This window comes from Globicephala melas, chromosome 1 (genome assembly GCF_963455315.2).
Source record: "Globicephala melas chromosome 1, mGloMel1.2, whole genome shotgun sequence".
NCBI classification, from domain to species: Eukaryota; Metazoa; Chordata; class Mammalia; order Artiodactyla; family Delphinidae; genus Globicephala; species Globicephala melas.
The window spans coordinates 1,536,821-1,554,010 of NC_083314.1; the positions used below are offsets into that span (position 1 = coordinate 1,536,821).

At 61.7% G+C, this 17,190-nt stretch overlaps 1 protein-coding gene across 1 annotated transcript in view; it reads left to right on the plus strand.

The window, feature by feature from the left end:
- CACNA1S (calcium voltage-gated channel subunit alpha1 S) overlaps positions 1-17,190 on the plus strand; it is a 60,922-nt gene that overhangs the window by 39,488 nt on the left and 4,244 nt on the right. Inside the window, exons 23-38 of the mRNA XM_030844326.2 lie at positions 360-412; positions 626-772; positions 1,022-1,223; positions 1,613-1,771; positions 3,060-3,170; positions 3,834-3,917; positions 9,688-9,744; positions 10,552-10,680; positions 10,803-10,868; positions 11,533-11,624; positions 12,214-12,373; positions 13,313-13,440; positions 14,443-14,539; positions 14,811-14,913; positions 15,666-15,767; positions 16,011-16,135. Of these exons, the coding sequence (XP_030700186.1) occupies positions 360-412; positions 626-772; positions 1,022-1,223; positions 1,613-1,771; positions 3,060-3,170; positions 3,834-3,917; positions 9,688-9,744; positions 10,552-10,680; positions 10,803-10,868; positions 11,533-11,624; positions 12,214-12,373; positions 13,313-13,440; positions 14,443-14,539; positions 14,811-14,913; positions 15,666-15,767; positions 16,011-16,135 (1,815 nt within the window). The remainder of the gene's footprint in view (positions 1-359; positions 413-625; positions 773-1,021; positions 1,224-1,612; positions 1,772-3,059; positions 3,171-3,833; positions 3,918-9,687; positions 9,745-10,551; positions 10,681-10,802; positions 10,869-11,532; positions 11,625-12,213; positions 12,374-13,312; positions 13,441-14,442; positions 14,540-14,810; positions 14,914-15,665; positions 15,768-16,010; positions 16,136-17,190) is intronic.

The following is a 17,190-nucleotide window of genomic DNA, read 5'->3' on the forward strand; positions in this document are numbered from 1 at the left end:
CCCCAGGGCCTGAGAAGGAAGGGGTGGGTGGGGCAGCCCAGCAGTGCAGGCAGGGGCAGGGGCTCCTGAGCGGGAAGGGAAGCAGAGGCCAAGCTGGCTCCGTACTTCCCTTCTTCAGGCCCAGCCTGGGGCACTCAGCAAAGCTCATGGTCTGAGGAGCTGGCTCCCAGCCTCACAGCTGTCCTCCTGGCAGGGAGCCCGCGGGTGGCTGAGGGAACAGTGACCTGATGCAGACTACCCTGGGGCCCTGCCCCCGCGGTTAGGCTGCCCTCAGGCCCTGCCTTCCCTCCTCCCTTCCACCCCATCTTTCCATCCTGTCTCCATGACAACCTGTCTCCCTCCCTCCCTCCTGGATGCAGGGGAAATTCTTCAGCTGCAATGACTTGTCCAAGATGACAGAGGAGGAGTGCAGGTGTGCGGGGTGGAGGGGTGGCAGGGTGGCCCTTCCGCAGGGGCCACTGGGAAGCTGAGCCCCTCAGGCTCACAGAAGCCCCTTCCTCGAGTGACCTCGGGAGGGGTCCCCGGTCCAGACCTGCCCTCCTCCCTCACACTCGCCGCCCGGGGCCCAGAGGACGCGGAGGGGGACCCGCGAGCACAGTGCGGTGACCGCGTCTCCCCGCCTCAGGGGCTACTACTATGTGTACAAGGACGGGGACCCCACGCAGGTGGAGCTGCGCCCCCGCCAGTGGACGCACAGCAACTTCCACTTCGACAACGTGCTCTCGGCCATGATGTCACTCTTCACGGTGTCCACCTTCGAGGGGTGGCCTGAGTGAGTGAGGGCGGGGCCCAGCCACGCGGCCAGAGGCCACGTATACATGCAGCACGCCGGGCGCCGCCGGGGCTCGGCAGCCACCCTGGCTCTCGCGGGGCGCGCACGGGACTGGGGTGCCGACCGCTCACTCCAGAGACAGCCCGACCAGGGGTGGCACGGGGTGGGCCTCTCTGTCCCGGTGACTGGGGGAAGCCAGCGCACCCCGCCCCGCCCAGCACCCACCCCTGTGTCCTCTGCCCACCCCAGGCTGCTGTACAGAGCCATTGACTCGCACGAGGAGGACAAGGGCCCCGTGTACAACGAGCGCCCGGAGATGGCCGTCTTCTTCATCGTCTACATCATCCTCATCGCCTTCTTCATGATGAACATCTTCGTGGGCTTCGTCATCGTCACCTTCCAGGAGCAGGGGGAGACCGAGTACAAGAACTGCGAGCTGAACAAGAACCAGGTGCTGGGCCGCTGCTCCAGGCCTCCCGCCCACCGGGCCGAGGCTCAGGCCAGGGAAAAGGGCCCTTGGGCAGGGGGTGATCCCAGACCCTCCATTGGGTGCCCAGCCCCACCTCCGACCCATCTCCCACCTGAAGCAGCACACGGTGGTCGGGTGGGGTCTCCTGTGGACCCGCCGTGATGCCCAGAGCCCCTGGGCTGGGTGAGAGCCGTGCTAGAAATGGGCTGTGATGGTTCCAGGGGAATCCGGCCCAGCGGAACTCTTCCCCTCGACAGCCCAGCAGAGGCCCTTGGCCTGCTGAATTCAGGGCCCCTCCAGCCTGTGGGCGTGGACGTGGAAGGGGGGGAGGCGGCCCCGGGCACTGACCCGCCCATTGCGTCCCGTCTCAGCGCCAGTGCGTGCAGTACGCCCTGAAGGCCCGCCCCCTGAAGTGCTACATCCCCAAAAACCCGTGCCAGTACCAGGTGTGGTACATCGTCACCTCCTCCTACTTCGAGTACCTAATGTTCGCCCTCATCATGCTCAACACCATCTGCCTGGGCATGCAGGTAAGGCCCCCGGGGACCAGGTCCCCCGAGACCAGCGCCCAGCGGGCCAGGGCCTGGGCAGGGCAGGGGGAGCGGGGCTCCAGGCTGACTACCCCCAGGAGACTCTTCCTGGCACCTGCTCTGCGCCAGGCACCGTGCTGAGGTGCCACGTGGGCAGGGAGGTGGACTGGACGCCGGCCCGGGGGCCAGGCCCTCAGCGGTTCATCGGGGCCGTGATTCGAGCGCACACGGGGCTGTGGCTGCTCTGGGGCCGGAGGCGGCTGCGCAGGAGGGTGGGGCTGTGCGGGAAGCGCAGGGCGCCTCCTCTGTTCTCCTTCTGCTGTTGCCCTGATGGGGGAGAAGGCTGCAACGTCAGCTCCGGTCCCGAGAAGAGGGGATGTAATATTCACAGAACGGGCGCCTCCGAGGAGATGGGCACACTTTACAGACGCGTCACATCCGCAGCGTCCTTCTCAAGCCTTAACCAAGCACCTGATCCCTAGCGCCCCGCGTAAACAGGATCACACAGCAAGGCTCCCTGGCCCCGGAGCCCCAGCCACTGGCAACGACACGACCCCACGTTGCCGGTGGGCAGGGTCTGGGGAGCGAGTCACGGGGCCAGCGGGCCCAGCGCGGACAGGGGTCCACGAGCCGCGGCTCACGTGGGGGCCTGAGCTGGGCAGCAGAGTCAGGAAGTCTTGCCAAGACAGGGTGGGGCAGGGGAGACGCCAGATCCTTCTACTACCTGGGAAGGTTTTGTGGAGGAAGTGGGGTCGTGTCAACTCTATTCTAAGAAGGCTGAGCGATTCCTGAGAAATGTTACAGGGACGTCGATTTCAGGAGGGTCACAGGGGAGGCTCAAGGCGGCTGCGGGCGTTGCTCGGGGTGCCTCGGGGTCCCGGGGTAGCTTGCAGGCGTGGGAGCCTGGTGATCTCAGGTGCCACCTGCAGGTGGTGGCAGTCCCAGCCTCGCACCAGGGGTCTTCCCTGCTGGTCCTGTGCCCAAACGGCTCGGGGGAGCCGCTCACAGAGCCCTGCTGCGGGGCCTCCCTCCTGGCCTCCAGGAACAGACGTGTGTGGATAACCCTGCCCACAAGACCAGGGTCGGCCCCCTCCGCCTCCCCTCACGGTCCTTCGAGGGGAGAGGGCGTGGCCGCGGACCTCGTAGGGTTCTGCACGTTGCCAGAGCGGGCTCTAGTTTTCTGAGGTTAAAGGAAGGTGGGCAGGGGCCCCGAGGAAGAAAGCAGGGCTCTGGGGGTGTCTCCCCGAGGGGCAGAGCCGGCCCCCAGCCCCTCCCTGTGCCTCCGCAGCACTACAACCAGTCGGAGCAGATGGACCACATCTCAGACATCCTCAACGTGGCCTTCACCACCATCTTCACGGTGGAGATGGTCCTCAAGCTCATGGCCTTCAAGGCCAGGGTGAGTCCCGCGGCAGGATGAGGCCTTCCCATGGAGCCCTCTCACCCCGTCCTACAGGACGCCCTACCTCCAGCATTTCTGCTCCCAGCCTGCTCAGCCCGGGGCCGGCAGGCGGCTCAGGCTGCCAGAAGTGGCCGGCAGGACTAGATGCGGCTGCCCCTGCCCCGCCCTTCCTTGAGCCTGTCTCGTGGCCCTGTTTCCCCTTAAGCCTCTGAAGAGCAGCCCCCGGGCCAGGGAGCGTCCTGTTGTGTCCTGGGTTCCACGTCCACTCCCCACCCGCGACCCCCGTGTCAGGTCTGCCTGCAAGGCCAGACTGGACTGGGCTTCAAGCGGGTGACGAAGGACTTCCCCGTGCGGACCAGGACCCCAAATTCTGAGTTCCCAGGCACACCGCCCTCCCCTTGGACCACTTTATGCTCTGGAGGGAGGGGAGGCAAGGGAAGGGGAGCGGGAGTGGGTGGGGCCCTGGAACACCCGTGGGAAGTGGCATCTTGGCCCAGCCCTGCCTGGCCCTGCAGTTCTGCATCCCCCCGACAGGGACCACTGCACTCTGCTGGCCTCTGAGCCCCTCCCCTCCACAGCTCACCCCGGGCCCCTCCCCTAGGGCTATTTTGGGGACCCCAGCCCCTCCCGTCCACAGCTCACCCCGGACCCCTCCCCCAGGGCTATTTTGGGGACCCCTGGAATGTGTTTGACTTCCTGATTGTCATCGGCAGCATCATCGACGTCATCCTCAGTGAGATTGACGTGAGTACCGGGTGGACACAGCCATTGCTGGGGTGGGGCTGAGGCCACAGACCCTTGCGGGGTACCTGCTGCGTGTCACCCCAGGTTACAAATCCTGTACAGCAGACAGACACCTCAGATTCCAGGCACCGTGAGTGTGCCAGGCGGCCCACAGCAAGCGGCACGGTGGAAGAGAGAGGTCGTCCCTGGGTGGCGTGGTCAGGGAAGGCTCCGTGGGGGTGGCGTCATGTGAAGGGGTTCCTGAAGGAAAGGGAGGTGGGAGCACGCGGCACAGGCAGGGCTGCTGCCGCAAGGGCACCGGAGGGAGACGAATGAACGGAAGGTTCGGGGCGCGCGGAGAGGTCGCTTGGTAGAAGCACACGAGCGTGCAGACCTTGTGTAGCCGGCAGCGTGGGCGCCGCTGGAGGTCTCTGAACAGGGCCGTGGAAGGATGAAGCTACGCTTCTAAAGCGTTACCCTGGAGGCGAAGGGCGGGAGGTGAGAGCGGCTGCAAGCAGGGGGCACAGTGTGGGAGGCGGTGGTTCATCTTCTCATCAAATACTGAGCACCTCCCACGGGCTAGAGGGACAGCAAAGAACGAGAGCACCGGGGCGGGGTGCAAACGGATAGTGCAAGTGATCTGTCGCGTGGCCGGTGCGGCCAGCGCGTGTGATGAAGAGAAATCAAGCAGGTGGAGCCTTCGACAGAAGGGAATGGGAGGTAGCGTCGGTGGTACTGAGCACAGCCCTGCATGGAGCACAGGGTGGGCTGTGCGGGGGGTGGGGGGTGAGGTGGGGAGTGCGCAGGCCTGGGTAGGGAGCTAGGAGCACGTGGGCCGGCTGAGGACCAGCGGGAGGCCTGGCGGCTGGGTGAGGGGTGAGCGGCGAGGTGAGCTCAGAGAGAGGGCGGGGGCCGGATGGCGTCGGCCCTGGAGAGCCACGCTTCTGATCCTGGGTTCTGTTCTGTGGGGTGATGAGAGCCCCGGGGGCGTGTACACCTGATCTGACCTCAGTTCTCAGAGGATCCCTTGGGCTGCTGTGCTGACAGCAAGCTGTAGGGGACACTAAGGGCCACGCGGGGGGCGGTCAGGAGAGGAGAAGTAGCCAGCAACCGGAGCTGCTTGGAGCACTGAGCCGATAGTATTTGCTGATGAACTTGATTCAGGGTGAGAGGAAAACGAATCCACGATGAGTACAAGGATTTTGCCCAAGAAACGGAGCTTCCATTTGCTGTGACGTGCCAACTCCCAGAGGAGCAGGCGTGGGGCGGAAACCAAGAGTCCCGCTTGGGGCGTGACAACTCAGGACGCTCGCAGGGCATCCGAATTGAGACATGACCCTGGCGCGCAGAGGCTGCTCGGGCTGGAGATCTAAATCGGAGACTACTGGAGGAACTGGCATTTAGAGTCGTGGGAGGGGGTGAGACCAGCCACGGAGAGAAGAGGGTATTTAGAGAGCGAAGGTCCGGAGGCCGCGCCTGGTGGTGTCCCTCCCGGGAGCCCGGCCCGACAGTCTCACGGGACTCTCGGGGAAGAACGCCCGGCTGGAGTGGGCTGAAGAGAGGCAGGGCAGGCTGTGAGCCTGGACAGTTCTCTCTTTTTGCTACGAAGAGAAATGGCTTAGAAGGTGGAGGAGAGCGTGCAGCCTAGGAGAGTTTCCTTGAAAATGGGAGAAATTAGAGCACATCCTGGGCTCATGGGAGGATCAGGCAGTACAGGGGCAACTGCAGGAGCTAAGCCCTTGGGTGAGAGGGCAGGAGACCCTGTGTCCCGGGGAGGGCTGGCTCTGGGGACGGCAGTTTGCCCCCCGAGCACGAGGGGTTCCGTGAGAGTCGGGGTGGACGTAAGGACAAGCTCGCGGCTCTGGGAGGTGTAGCGGGGCGAGGTGAGTGCCGCCCAGGGCCCCGGGAAGGAAGGCGTCGAGGAGACTCAGTATCCCGAGGAGAAGAAGGATGGGGGGCCACCTCCACGATTCTGCTCTGGTGCTGGGGTTTGGGTGCTGGTGTGCGCGTGCGGATGAGCCGCGCGTCATTGGAAACGCAGGCCAGGAACCGAGGGTCACTGACTCCAGAACGTGGCAGCCGCCCCATCGAGGAAGGGAGCGGGTGGCCGAAGCCTGGGGGGTTGGGGCTCCACAGGGTTCCAGCTGGCAAGGCCACGGGGCTTGGGACCAGAGAGCCACCCGTGAGCTGCGGGGTGACAGACAGCAGACTGGGGGACTGCAGCCAGTTACAAGGATGGAGCAGGGGCTGCAGGGCCGGGAAATCACGGCGGCCAGTTCAGGAGTCTGGGGGGAGGCGGTTACTAGAGGGCAGCAGACACCCTTCAGTGGTTTTCTTTTTTAACATCTTTATTGGAGTATAATTGCTTCACAGTGGTGTGTTAGTTTCTGCTATATAACAAAGTGATTATACCAAAGTGAATCAGGTATATGTAAACATATATCCCCATATTCCCTCCCTCTTGTGTCTCCCTGCCACCCTCCCTATCCCACCCCTCTAGGTGGTCACAAAGTCCCTGTGCTGTGTGACTGCTTCCCACTAGCTATCTATTTTACCTTTGGCAGTGTATATATGTCCATGCCACTCTCTCACTTCGTCCCAGCTTACCCTTCCCCCTCTCCGTGTCCTCAAGTCCATTCTCTATGTCTGCATCTTTATTCCCGTCCTGCCCCTAGGTTCTTCAGAACCTTTTTTTTTTTTTAAGGTTCCATATATATGTGTTAGCATACGGTATTTCTTTCTCTCTTTCTGACTTACTTCACTCTGTATGACAGACTCGAGGTCCATCCACCTCACTACAAATAACTCAATTTTGTTTCTTTTTATGGCTGAGTAGTATTCCATTGTATATATGTGCCACATCTTCTTTATCCATCCATCTGTCGATGGACACTTAGGTAGCTTCCATGTCCTGGCTATTGTAAATAGAGCTGCAATGAACATTTTGGTACATGACTCTTTTTGAATTATGGTTTTCTCAGGGTATATGCCCAGTAGTGGGATTGCTGGGTCATACGGTAGTTCTATTTTTAGTTTTTAAGGAACCTCCATACTGTTCTCCATAGTGGCTGTATCAATTTACATTCCCACCAACAGTGCAAGAGGGTTCCCTTCTCTCCACACCCTCTCCAGCATTTACTGTTTGTAGACTTTTTGATGATGGCCATTCTGAGTGGTGTCAGGTAGATACCTCGTCGTAGCTTTGATTTGCATTTCTCTAATGATTAGTGACGTTGAGCATCCTTTCATGTGCTTCTTGGCCATCTGTGTATCTTCTTTGGAGAAATGTCTGTTTAGGTCTTCTGCCCCTTTTTGGATTGGGTTGTTTGTTTGTTATTGAGCTGCATGAGCTGCCTGTGTATTTTGGAGATTAATCCTCTGTCAGTCGCTTCGTTTGCAAATATTTTCTCCCGTTCATTTTGAGGAGGCGGAGGCTGTGGGTGGAGCCAGCACGGAGGAGGGAAGAGACCGCTGAGGAAACTGTTAGGGTCTCACAGGAGGTAGAAAGGATGCGATTCAGAGCCCTGGGAAAAGATGAGTGTAAGACAGAAGCATGTGAAAGGGGGCAGGGTGTGGGGGAGGCGGGCAGGCGGCGTCCATGCTGGGTGCCTCGAGGGCATCTGAGGAGCGGGCAGAGTCCTCGGGGAGGGAGGGCGGTGGGTGTGACAGTGTGACTTGCCTCTGAGGGACAGCTGCTGTCATGAACCCACGGCAGGAAGCCGATGGGGCTGCCACACTGCCAGGAGGCAGGGGTCTGAGTCTGGGCGGGGGGATGGGGGTGGTGGCGAGTGCCCAGTTTCTCCCTGGAGTCATGCTTGGCAGCCCTGAGGCCTGGAACAAGGGGTCAGATACCAGGATCGTTGCGGTCTTGAGGGCCAGCTCGTTGGGTCTCAGTACAAGTAGCCAGTATGTGAGCCCAGGAGCTGGCCCAGGAGAGACGGAGGGGATGAGGCCTGGGGGTGGGATGAAAAGCAGCAGGGCGTGGGCGGGGGGGTTCTGCCAGAGGGCAGGATCCCAGAGGTGGAGCCCTCCAGGTGGCCTCGCTGAGGATCTGAAGCTGAGGTGGCTGCTGGGTGAAGGAGGGGAGCAGGGGACAGGGAGGGGCAGATCCCGGAGCCAGAGGTTGAAGTCACAAGGCATTCCCCTCCCCCCTGCCCCCAGAGTGCCTGCCAGGGGCAGCCGGGAGGAGGGGCGTGGGAGGCCCAGAGGGGGTGGGGCCGAGGGGGGCAGGCTGCCTTCTGGGCAAACCGGGGCACCTGCTGGGAAATAGCCCCCCAAAGGCCCCAGGGTCTGAGAGCAGCACTTCTCACCAGCGCGGTCTCAGCTCAAATGACAAATTACTTCTTGGAGTTTTGAGGTCTGTGCCGGGGAGTCTGGGGTTAATCAGAGCAGTTTCTTTGGTGCAGGAGGGCCGAGGGCGTCGCTGGCCACCTTTTGGTTTTTAGGGACAGCAGATGCCCCTAACCAGGACTGTTTGCTTGAAGTCATGTTAAGACTTTGAATTAAAATACGGATTTATATTCCTGTCGTATAAACCAGGGAGCAGACTAGGGCGGCAGCGTCCGTTAGCTCTCTCTGCAGTCCCGGTTCTGCTCTCTCCAGTGCAGTAGCCACGAGCCGCAAGTGTCTACTGGTCGCTTGAAACGTGGCCAGTGCAACTGAGGAGATGAATTTCTAAGTCTGTGTAATTTTCACTGTAACCCAAAGAGCCACGTGTGGCTGGTGGTACCGTGTTGGCCGCACGGGCCTGGAACGTGGCTTGTCACCCCGGGCTGCACGTGAAATCACCTGGGGTGCATTCACACCCGGAAGCCAGGCCCAGGCCCCAGGAGCTGACTTACTCGGCCGGGGTGGGGACCCAGCATTCTGATGCCCACCCTGGGCTGAGAACCAGTGTCCCAGATGAAAGTTGCCCTGGAGAATGCTGCTTGGTGGGGAGATAGCAAACCGGGACACCTGCTGGGAAATAGCATTCTGATGACCTGGCATTCTGATGCCCACCCTGGGCTGAGAACCAGTGTCCCAGATGAAAGTTGCCCTGGAGAATGCTGCTTGGTGGGGAGATAGCATACTGGGAACCAGTCCCCCCACAAGTCATTAGGAGATAAAGCAATGATTCCCCATCCCAGGACTCCAGAAACAGGGCTGCTCCTGAGATGTGGCCCAAGGGAGGAGCTCAGAGTAAACAGGAACAAAGGCTGCTCCCCGCACCCCGTGCCCACCCTTTAAGAGCCTGGCCCTGAGATGGAAGCCTAGGTCCTGCTCCCAGGTGGGGGGCTGGGGGGGGTGGGCAGAGATGCATCTGCTGGGGGGTCTCAGACTCCCCCAGAGGGCCTTTGCCACAGAGGATGGGACCCCGGTAAGGGCCTCAGCAGCACAAGGGAGCTGGCCAGCACCCCTGGACTCAGGAGACAGGGGTGTGACTCCCCTCGTGACCATGAGCGCAGGTACTTTCCCACGTGCCACCCCCCTACGGCCCCAGCACCACAGACGCCAGACACACAGGTTGCATCTTGGGGGCGAGAAGGGACCTGCCCGTCTTCGGTCTCCCCTCCTCTCCTGGCTCCGTTGCCCCCAGCCTGCGGCCTCACTGTCCCCATAGCTCCGTCCTCAACACCCACCCGCCCGACCCTGGCCGGCAGCCACTAGGGGCCTCTCACCCCCTGCCTCTCTGCCTCGTTCTCTCTTTAACTCTTATGTGGGCTGTCCTCTCTGACACCTCTCCTCACCGCCCTCCCACCGTGTCCCTCCTCTCTCTCCTCCCCCCACCCCCTCCTCTCTCTCTCCACAGACTTTCCTGGCCTCCAGCGGGGGACTGTATTGCCTGGGTGGCAGCTGCGGGAACGTTGTAATTCCAGGCTGCATGAGCCTGCAGGGCTCGCCCGCCAGCTCTGCCCTGCAGCATGCATGCTCGGGCCTGGCCGCTGGACTGCATGGGGCAGACGCGCTCAGGGCCCCCTGCCCCAAGCAGGCCCCAGAGGCTCCGGGTGGGGACGGCGGGGGGAGCTCTGTGCTACTAGAATGTGCATGGATGCAGTGGCTTTCTCGGAGCCCTGGGAAACAGGGCCTCTGTGCTGATGGAGGGAACTGGCTGATACAGAACCTTAGCGACAGGTCACCAGCACCAAGCCTGTGGGGACACGGGACGCCGGGCAGGGGGCTCTCCCTGGCCGGAGTCATCCAGTGTCTAAGGCTGGCACGTGGGCAGAGGCCTCCCGGCTTGGGACAGCCCTGTGCGGGGCAGGGTGTGGCCACTGAATTGATGGCCGCAGAGCAGCTGAGCTTCTGGGAGACTTTGCACTGGGCGGACACTAGGGGAGGGGCGGGAGAGCTGCCAGGGTCCTCGGCTGAGCGGCAGCTCGGGGAGGAGGTGGGATGAGGCAGGAGCCCCAGGAGAGCCGGCGCGGGGCCTGGCCGCCCGCCTCCTCCGCTGCCCCGGGGGCAGAATCGCCGTCCACTCCGCGCACTGCTTGGCGCCCAGCCCCCGTCACCGCCAGCGTTGCAGGCCCCCGAGGGCCAGCACGAGTGCTCAGCAGGGGCCGCGGGGCGGGCTGGGAGTCCCCCCAGCACGACTCGTACCGCACCCTCTGCCCCGCCCCGCCTGCCCTCACCCCCTGCCCCGGCCCCAGACTGATCCTGGGGCTGCGCCCCGCAGGACCCCGACGAGAGCGCCCGCATCTCCAGCGCCTTCTTCCGCCTGTTCCGCGTCCTGAGGCTGATCAAGCTGCTGAGCCGCGCCGAGGGCGTGCGCACGCTGCTCTGGACCTTCATCAAGTCCTTCCAGGTGTGCGGCCCCGCCCACCCAGCCGCGGGGGGCGGGGCCCGGTGAACGTGAACGCCGGCAGGGCGGGGCTGCGGGGCAGGCGGCGGGGCCCTGCGCCCTGAGCCTCCGTTCGTCGCCCACAGGCCCTGCCCTACGTGGCTCTGCTCATCGTCATGCTCTTCTTTATCTACGCCGTCATCGGCATGCAGGTGAGGGGCGGGAGGGGAGCCTCTGGCCGGCGTGCAGGCTGGACCCTTCCCCCGTCCGGCCTCCCGGCAGCCCTGGGCTCAGCTGCAGGGCCAGAGGAGGAGGTGGTCCCCAGACGGCGCAGCGATAGTCAAGCAGAAGCAGCGCGGGGCATGGAGGCGGGGGAGGCTTTGTGGGCAGACGGACAAGGGCCAGATTGCTCTCTAGGGCCCCGTCAGAGGTTCGGGTGGTCTCGGCCTACGATCTCCTGGAGCACCCTGCTCCCCACATCGGGTCCCTGACTAGCTTTTGGTTAGGGCAACTGGCCCACCCCCCCAGATTTCTTTGGCTTGAGGAGAAGAACTTCACCCAACCTTGATAATACGGGTGACCCTTGAACAACACAGGTTTCAACTGTGCGTGTCCACGTATACGCGATTTTTTTGGTAAATACCTACCGTGGTACCACGGTACCACGCGGTTTGAATCCGTGGATACGGAGGGCCCAAGGGCTGACTGTAAAGTTATACCCCTGCGATGCTCGAGGGCCAACTGCAGCCCAGTTCGTCTGGCTTCAGGTCTGACGGGGCCTGAAGTGGAGGGGATTTGGAGGAAGTAGGGGGCAGTGGGAGATGGGCCGGGGGAGACCTATGCCGGTGCCGCCGTCGCGTGCTTTCTGGTCTGCAGATGCTCGGGAAGATTGCCCTGGTGGACGGGACCCAGATCAACCGGAACAACAACTTCCAGACCTTCCCCCAGGCCGTGCTTCTGCTCTTCAGGCAAGAGGCCCCAGCTGTCCCCACCCCTCCCCTAGTCCGCGGGCAGGCTGGCTTCATGTGTGTGGGCCCAGCGCGCCGGAGCGCCAAGGCTCTGCTGTCCTTTTCAGATGCTCACCCCGTACAGCCAGAGCCGCTGTTTAAATCGTTTTTGCGCGGGTGGCCCTCGTCTTCACTGTGCCCTGGGGGTCAAAAAGGAGGCAGCCGGTCCTGAGTGGGGTCCCGCAGATCGCCCCACCCTCATTGCACTGAGGCGGGTGATGGAGCTCGAATGTCCCTTGTGGGGAGGGGGAGGCCTCGCCGACCCCGGGTCAGCTCTCTTGCTCTCTTGCTGCCCCAGCGGTGACTTGAATCCTGGATTGATTTTGCCCCTCTGTCCGAGAAGCCCCCTTTCTTTGTTCAGTTCCTGCCTATGGTGCCCCACAAGGGGTAGAGTTGTGGGGGACCGCACGCAGCACAGGGGGCAGTGGGGCCTGGCTCACACTGGGCAGCACGTGAACCCGGGGTCCTCAGGGGCGCCCGGCCTGCTCCCCCGACGCCCTGCTCTCCGCCGCTGCCCAGAGTGAGAGGCGCACGGCGCCCTGCCTTCCAGGTGTGCCACGGGTGAGGCGTGGCAGGAGATCCTGCTGGCCTGCAGCTACGGCCAGCTGTGCGACCCCGAGTCGGACTACGCCCCGGGGGAGGAGCGCACCTGTGGCACCGACTTCGCCTACTACTACTTCATCAGTTTCTACATGCTCTGTGCCTTCCTGGTGAGGCCCGAGGGCGGGGCGGCCGGGCTGCGGGGACATGCGCTGAGGCAGGGTGACACCCCACCCCGCCGCCTCCCGTCGCCTCTGTCTCTCCAGGGACCTATAGCTCAGGGACTCAGGAGACGGGACTCTGGCTAGGATGTCCCTGTTCTGGTCATCCTGGGCGTGGCTGAGTTTTCCGAGTGCGTTTGCCTGCTCCAGAGGAGTTGCTAAGAGCTTGGCCCTTTTTTGCTGTTGTTGTTAGCGATTGGTAATCAAAAGAATTTAGTGAGGTTCTACCCTAAAACAGAGTAAAGCCGTTCGCCCCTCTCTCTTCCCTGGAAGAGGCGGTTGCCCCCCAGTGAGGAGGCTGAGACTCCTGAAACGAGGTCCCGAAGGAGGTAGCAGTGGGCTCGGAAACAGAGCACAGGTGGCTTTGAGGCTCCAGGGCTGCTGTCTGCACTCGCGGGACACAAAGAGGCCCCCAGCCCCAGGCCCTCGCTCTTCACTCTTTTTCTTTTCTATGTTCACTAAGGCGCTTGCTTGAGCGTCTAACGTTCCCTGGGCTCAGTGCAGGGGACAGAAAGGCAAACAGGACACAGCCTTAGCCCTGAAGGCGCTCACTGAGTGCCACCTTGCATTTCAAAGGGACACCCCACAATACAGGACAGACAAGCGCGGCACAGGGGGAGACCAGCGTCCCTCTGGGGGGCAGACAAGAGGCTGAGGTTGGGATTTTTAAGGATGAACCCCGGGAGCCCCGGCAGTGGACACCGCGTGGGCCGGAGCAGTGACACAGGCTGCTCGTGTGCGGGATGTAGTCACCAGAAGGGCTCGGAGGCAGGGCCCAGGCAGGAGAAGCTACGGACCCCAGACCCCGTGGATGCCCCCATTCCCCCCGCACCGCCCCCTGTGCCACCTGCCTTTCCGAGCAGGGAACCCACGGTTCTCCTCCTGCAGATCATCAACCTCTTTGTGGCTGTCATCATGGACAACTTTGACTACCTCACACGGGACTGGTCCATCCTGGGCCCTCATCACCTGGACGAATTCAAGGCCATCTGGGCAGAGTATGACCCAGAAGCTAAGTGAGTCCCTCCTGCAGGCTCTGTGCTGGGCCCTCCCTCAACCGTCCACTCCTCTGGTCTAGACCCCGTCCTGGAGTCCGACAGCAAGTCACTCTCCAGTCTAACGATGAGGAGGGGGCTGCCCCTCCCTTTATTATCCCAGGGCCTGAAACAGAGACTTGGAGTTCCTCAGGGTTGGGAGGGATCCTACAGCCTCCCAGGGCAGAAGCCCCCTCGCCTTTATTGGGAGATGGTCATCCAGCTTCGCTTGGATGCTTCTAGGAGCAGGGAACTCACTACCTCCCCAGGCAGTTTAGGCCCCGGCTACTCAGAGTGTGGTCCACTGACCAAGAAGCCGAGCTCTAGAAAGATGCAGAGCCCACCCCGCCCCCACCTCCCCGGCCTCACCCCAGAATGACGGAATCAGAATCTGCATTGCCGTTAACCTGGCCCTCGGGGCGTCCGGGTGCACTTTAACGCTGGGAAGCACAGCTGCCTTACCTTCTTCCTAAGAAGGTAATGAGCTCACATTCGATGACTGTTTCCCAGGTGTCAGGTGCTGTGCCAAGCACAACGTGCAGTATCTCACTTAATCTCCCAACCTATGACACGGTCTCCAGCTCCCTACCAGCCCCTGGAAGTGAGCTTCCACCTCCCTTGATCCATACCCTCTACTTCTGTTAATACATCCCAAGAGCCCCCAGGCAGCTTGACTAAAACCCAGCGAAGGCTCCACCATGGGAGAAATGAGGTCCAGATTCCAGCCCGGAGATCCCATATCTGAGGGGATTCTGGCCTCTTACCACCCCCCAAAAAAGAGAGCCCGTTCCTGGTGGTGGGCAACAGTGAATTCAAACATCGCTTCTTCTTTAAAATGGACACTCAGCTTCCACTCCCTAAGCACGGTTGGAAATCAGGAAGCGTCCCCCTGGCTCCTGGCTCCCCCGCCCTCGGCCGTTCTCTGAGCCGGAAGGGAGGTCTGGGTGGGGCTTCCAGGTGCACAGGTCTGGTGTCCTACCGCAGGGGCAGAATCAAACACCTGGACGTGGTGACCCTGCTGAGGAGGATCCAGCCCCCTCTGGGCTTTGGGAAGTTCTGCCCACACCGGGTAGCATGTAAGGTAACCAGAGCTGCCGGCGAGGGGTGTCCCCCACCTGGCCCTGGGGCAGGGACACTGGCGAGGGCCCGACTGGGTGAGTCATTTCAGAGCAGTCGTCTCCTGGTCCCCACACGCCTGGGACCTAAACTCTCAACAGTGTCTCCAATTCATCCTCCCCTCCGTCACGGAGGGCGTAGCGCCCGGTCCCCTCCCCTGCCGGCCCCCAGCCCGGGTGAGGATGACCGCCTGGCTCAGTGGTCCCAGCCTGGCAGTGAGCCCCCTCTCTGCACAGCGGCTGGTGGGCATGAACATGCCCCTGAACAGCGACGGCACAGTCACCTTCAACGCCACTCTCTTCGCCCTGGTCCGCACGGCGCTCAAGATCAAGACGGAAGGTGCGGGCAGTCCCCTCCTCTCAGGGGCTGAGTTTTCTAGCGGATTCTACCAGAATCTGAGCTAAAGGTCGGAATCAAGAGTCACGGGGAGAAGCAGAGGGAGGACCCAGGCCACGGCCACAACGTTCTCATGCCCCTCAGGGCACAGCGGGAGCCCCCAAATTCTGCAGGGCAAAGGTCACCAAGGCTCTGTTCCCACACAGCCGGGTCTGATGCGGGTGGGCCAGGGATTGGCGGGGTGAGCACGGGGGTGGGCCCCCCCGGGGTCCGCTGGACCACTGCTGGGTGCACACGGGGCCCCACTGAACCTGCAGGCCCCCCTGCCGGGAGGACAGACGGGATGGGAGTTGGGAGGAGATGGGGGTGTCCCTCACGCAGGGACCCAGCGGCATCAGAGCTACCGCCCAGGTGAGCAGGGCCTTCGCAGGCATGAAGCAGAGGAGCAGGACAGCTGCCTGGAGGAGGCGGGACAGACCACGGGGTGTGGGGGATGGAAGGCTGCTGCACGGGCGGAGGGGAGAATAGGGGGGCGACAGCCTCTCCAATCAGCCACTCCAGGTGCTGGAAGCCGAGGCCTGTGGGGAGTGCGTGTGTGACCCGAGGGTCGGGCGGCCCCGGGGGAACAGCGATGCCCTCCCCACAAAGCAGCCGCCACGAGGGAAAACCCAGACAACGTTTGCTGAGCGAGAGGTTCGGGGAGTGCTAGGTGGCTTTGTCAAGTGCGGTTGGCTTGGCCTGTCCCTTGCCCCCAGGTAACTTCGAACAGGCCAACGAGGAGCTGCGGGCCATCATCAAGAAGATCTGGAAGAGGACCAGCATGAAGCTGCTGGACCAGGTCATCCCGCCCATAGGAGGTGGGCGCCGCTTTGGGAGACCAGGGAGCAGAGGCGGCCGAGGGCAGGGGAGAAGGTCGCTTCCAGGGAGCCCCACGGGAGTCGGAGAGCAGCCTGGCCCTCCGTGAATGCCTTGGGTGGACCCCATGGCAGCCATCGGGGTCACATCGGCAAGCAGAGGAGGGGGGCGCGAGGGGCACCTGGACCCGGCTACGCTGACCCCAGCCTCAGATGCCCACCGGCCCCTGTTGCCCCCCCCTGCAGATGACGAGGTGACGGTGGGGAAGTTCTACGCCACGTTTCTCATCCAGGAGCACTTCCGGAAGTTCATGAGGCGCCAGGAGGAATATTATGGGTACCGGCCCAAGAAGGACACCGTGCAGATCCAGGTAAGCCCATCCCGAGCACCAGGGAGCTCCACTGCTGAGATGCTCTCGAGACTCCAGCTCCCTCTGTGTCCTTGGGGGCAGCGGTGGAGGCAGACAGGGCAGGACGGAGCCAGGATGAGTAGGGGGAGAGATGACAGCTCTGGATGGAAGATGCTTCGACCTCAAGGGAAGAACCAGGAGCCCTTCCAGCCCTGCAGGATACGACCCAAAACCATGGTCCTATCCGCTGAACACAAGGGAGAGATTTTGGGTTAGATGAGAGCAGTGGTCTCCAAAGAGAACAGGTTTCCCGGGGGAGGGGAGGTGCTTGAAATGACCCATTGGGTGCGCAAAGAAACCTAGAACTTTGGGCTATCTTGCCTGTTTTTAATTTCAATTTTTTATGTTAAGTATATCGCACGTAAAGGATACATTCAAAAAATATTCCCGTATTCGGGCTGTGCGTTCACAAACGTACCTCAATTTTTACTTTGAAACAATCTCGCAATTTTAAAAGTTGCACGTACGATACAAAACAAATTTTTCTTTCTGAACCGTTTGAGGCTCATTCCCATCAACCCAGAACAGGTCAGTGTGTATTTCCTGCCAACAAGGGCATTCTCCTCCATAACCCTCCTACATAACCACGATGTGGCCACCAAAATCAGGAAACTGATGCATGATTCCCACGGAATCCTCAGGCCCCGTGCAAGTTGCGCCAGTGGTCCCAATGATGTCCTTTATGGCAAAAGGATCGGATCCAGAATCGCACAGTGCGTTTAGCTGTCATATCTCTTTAGTCTGTAGTCCCTCAGCCTTTCCTTGAAATGACCTTGACACTTGGAAGATTCCCAGCCAGCGCGTCCCTCGGTCTGGGTTTGTGCAGTGTTGCCTCGTGACAGACTGAGGGCTTGCATCTTGGACAGCAATGTCCCAGAAGTGATGCTGCGTTGTCACTGCAAACTGTCAGGTGACACCAATCTTGCTTTGTCCCGTTGCTGGTGATACGAACTTTGATCAGCTCAAAAAATGGTATAACTGGCGCGTGCCCTCGGAAGAGATCGTTTGTCTAAAAG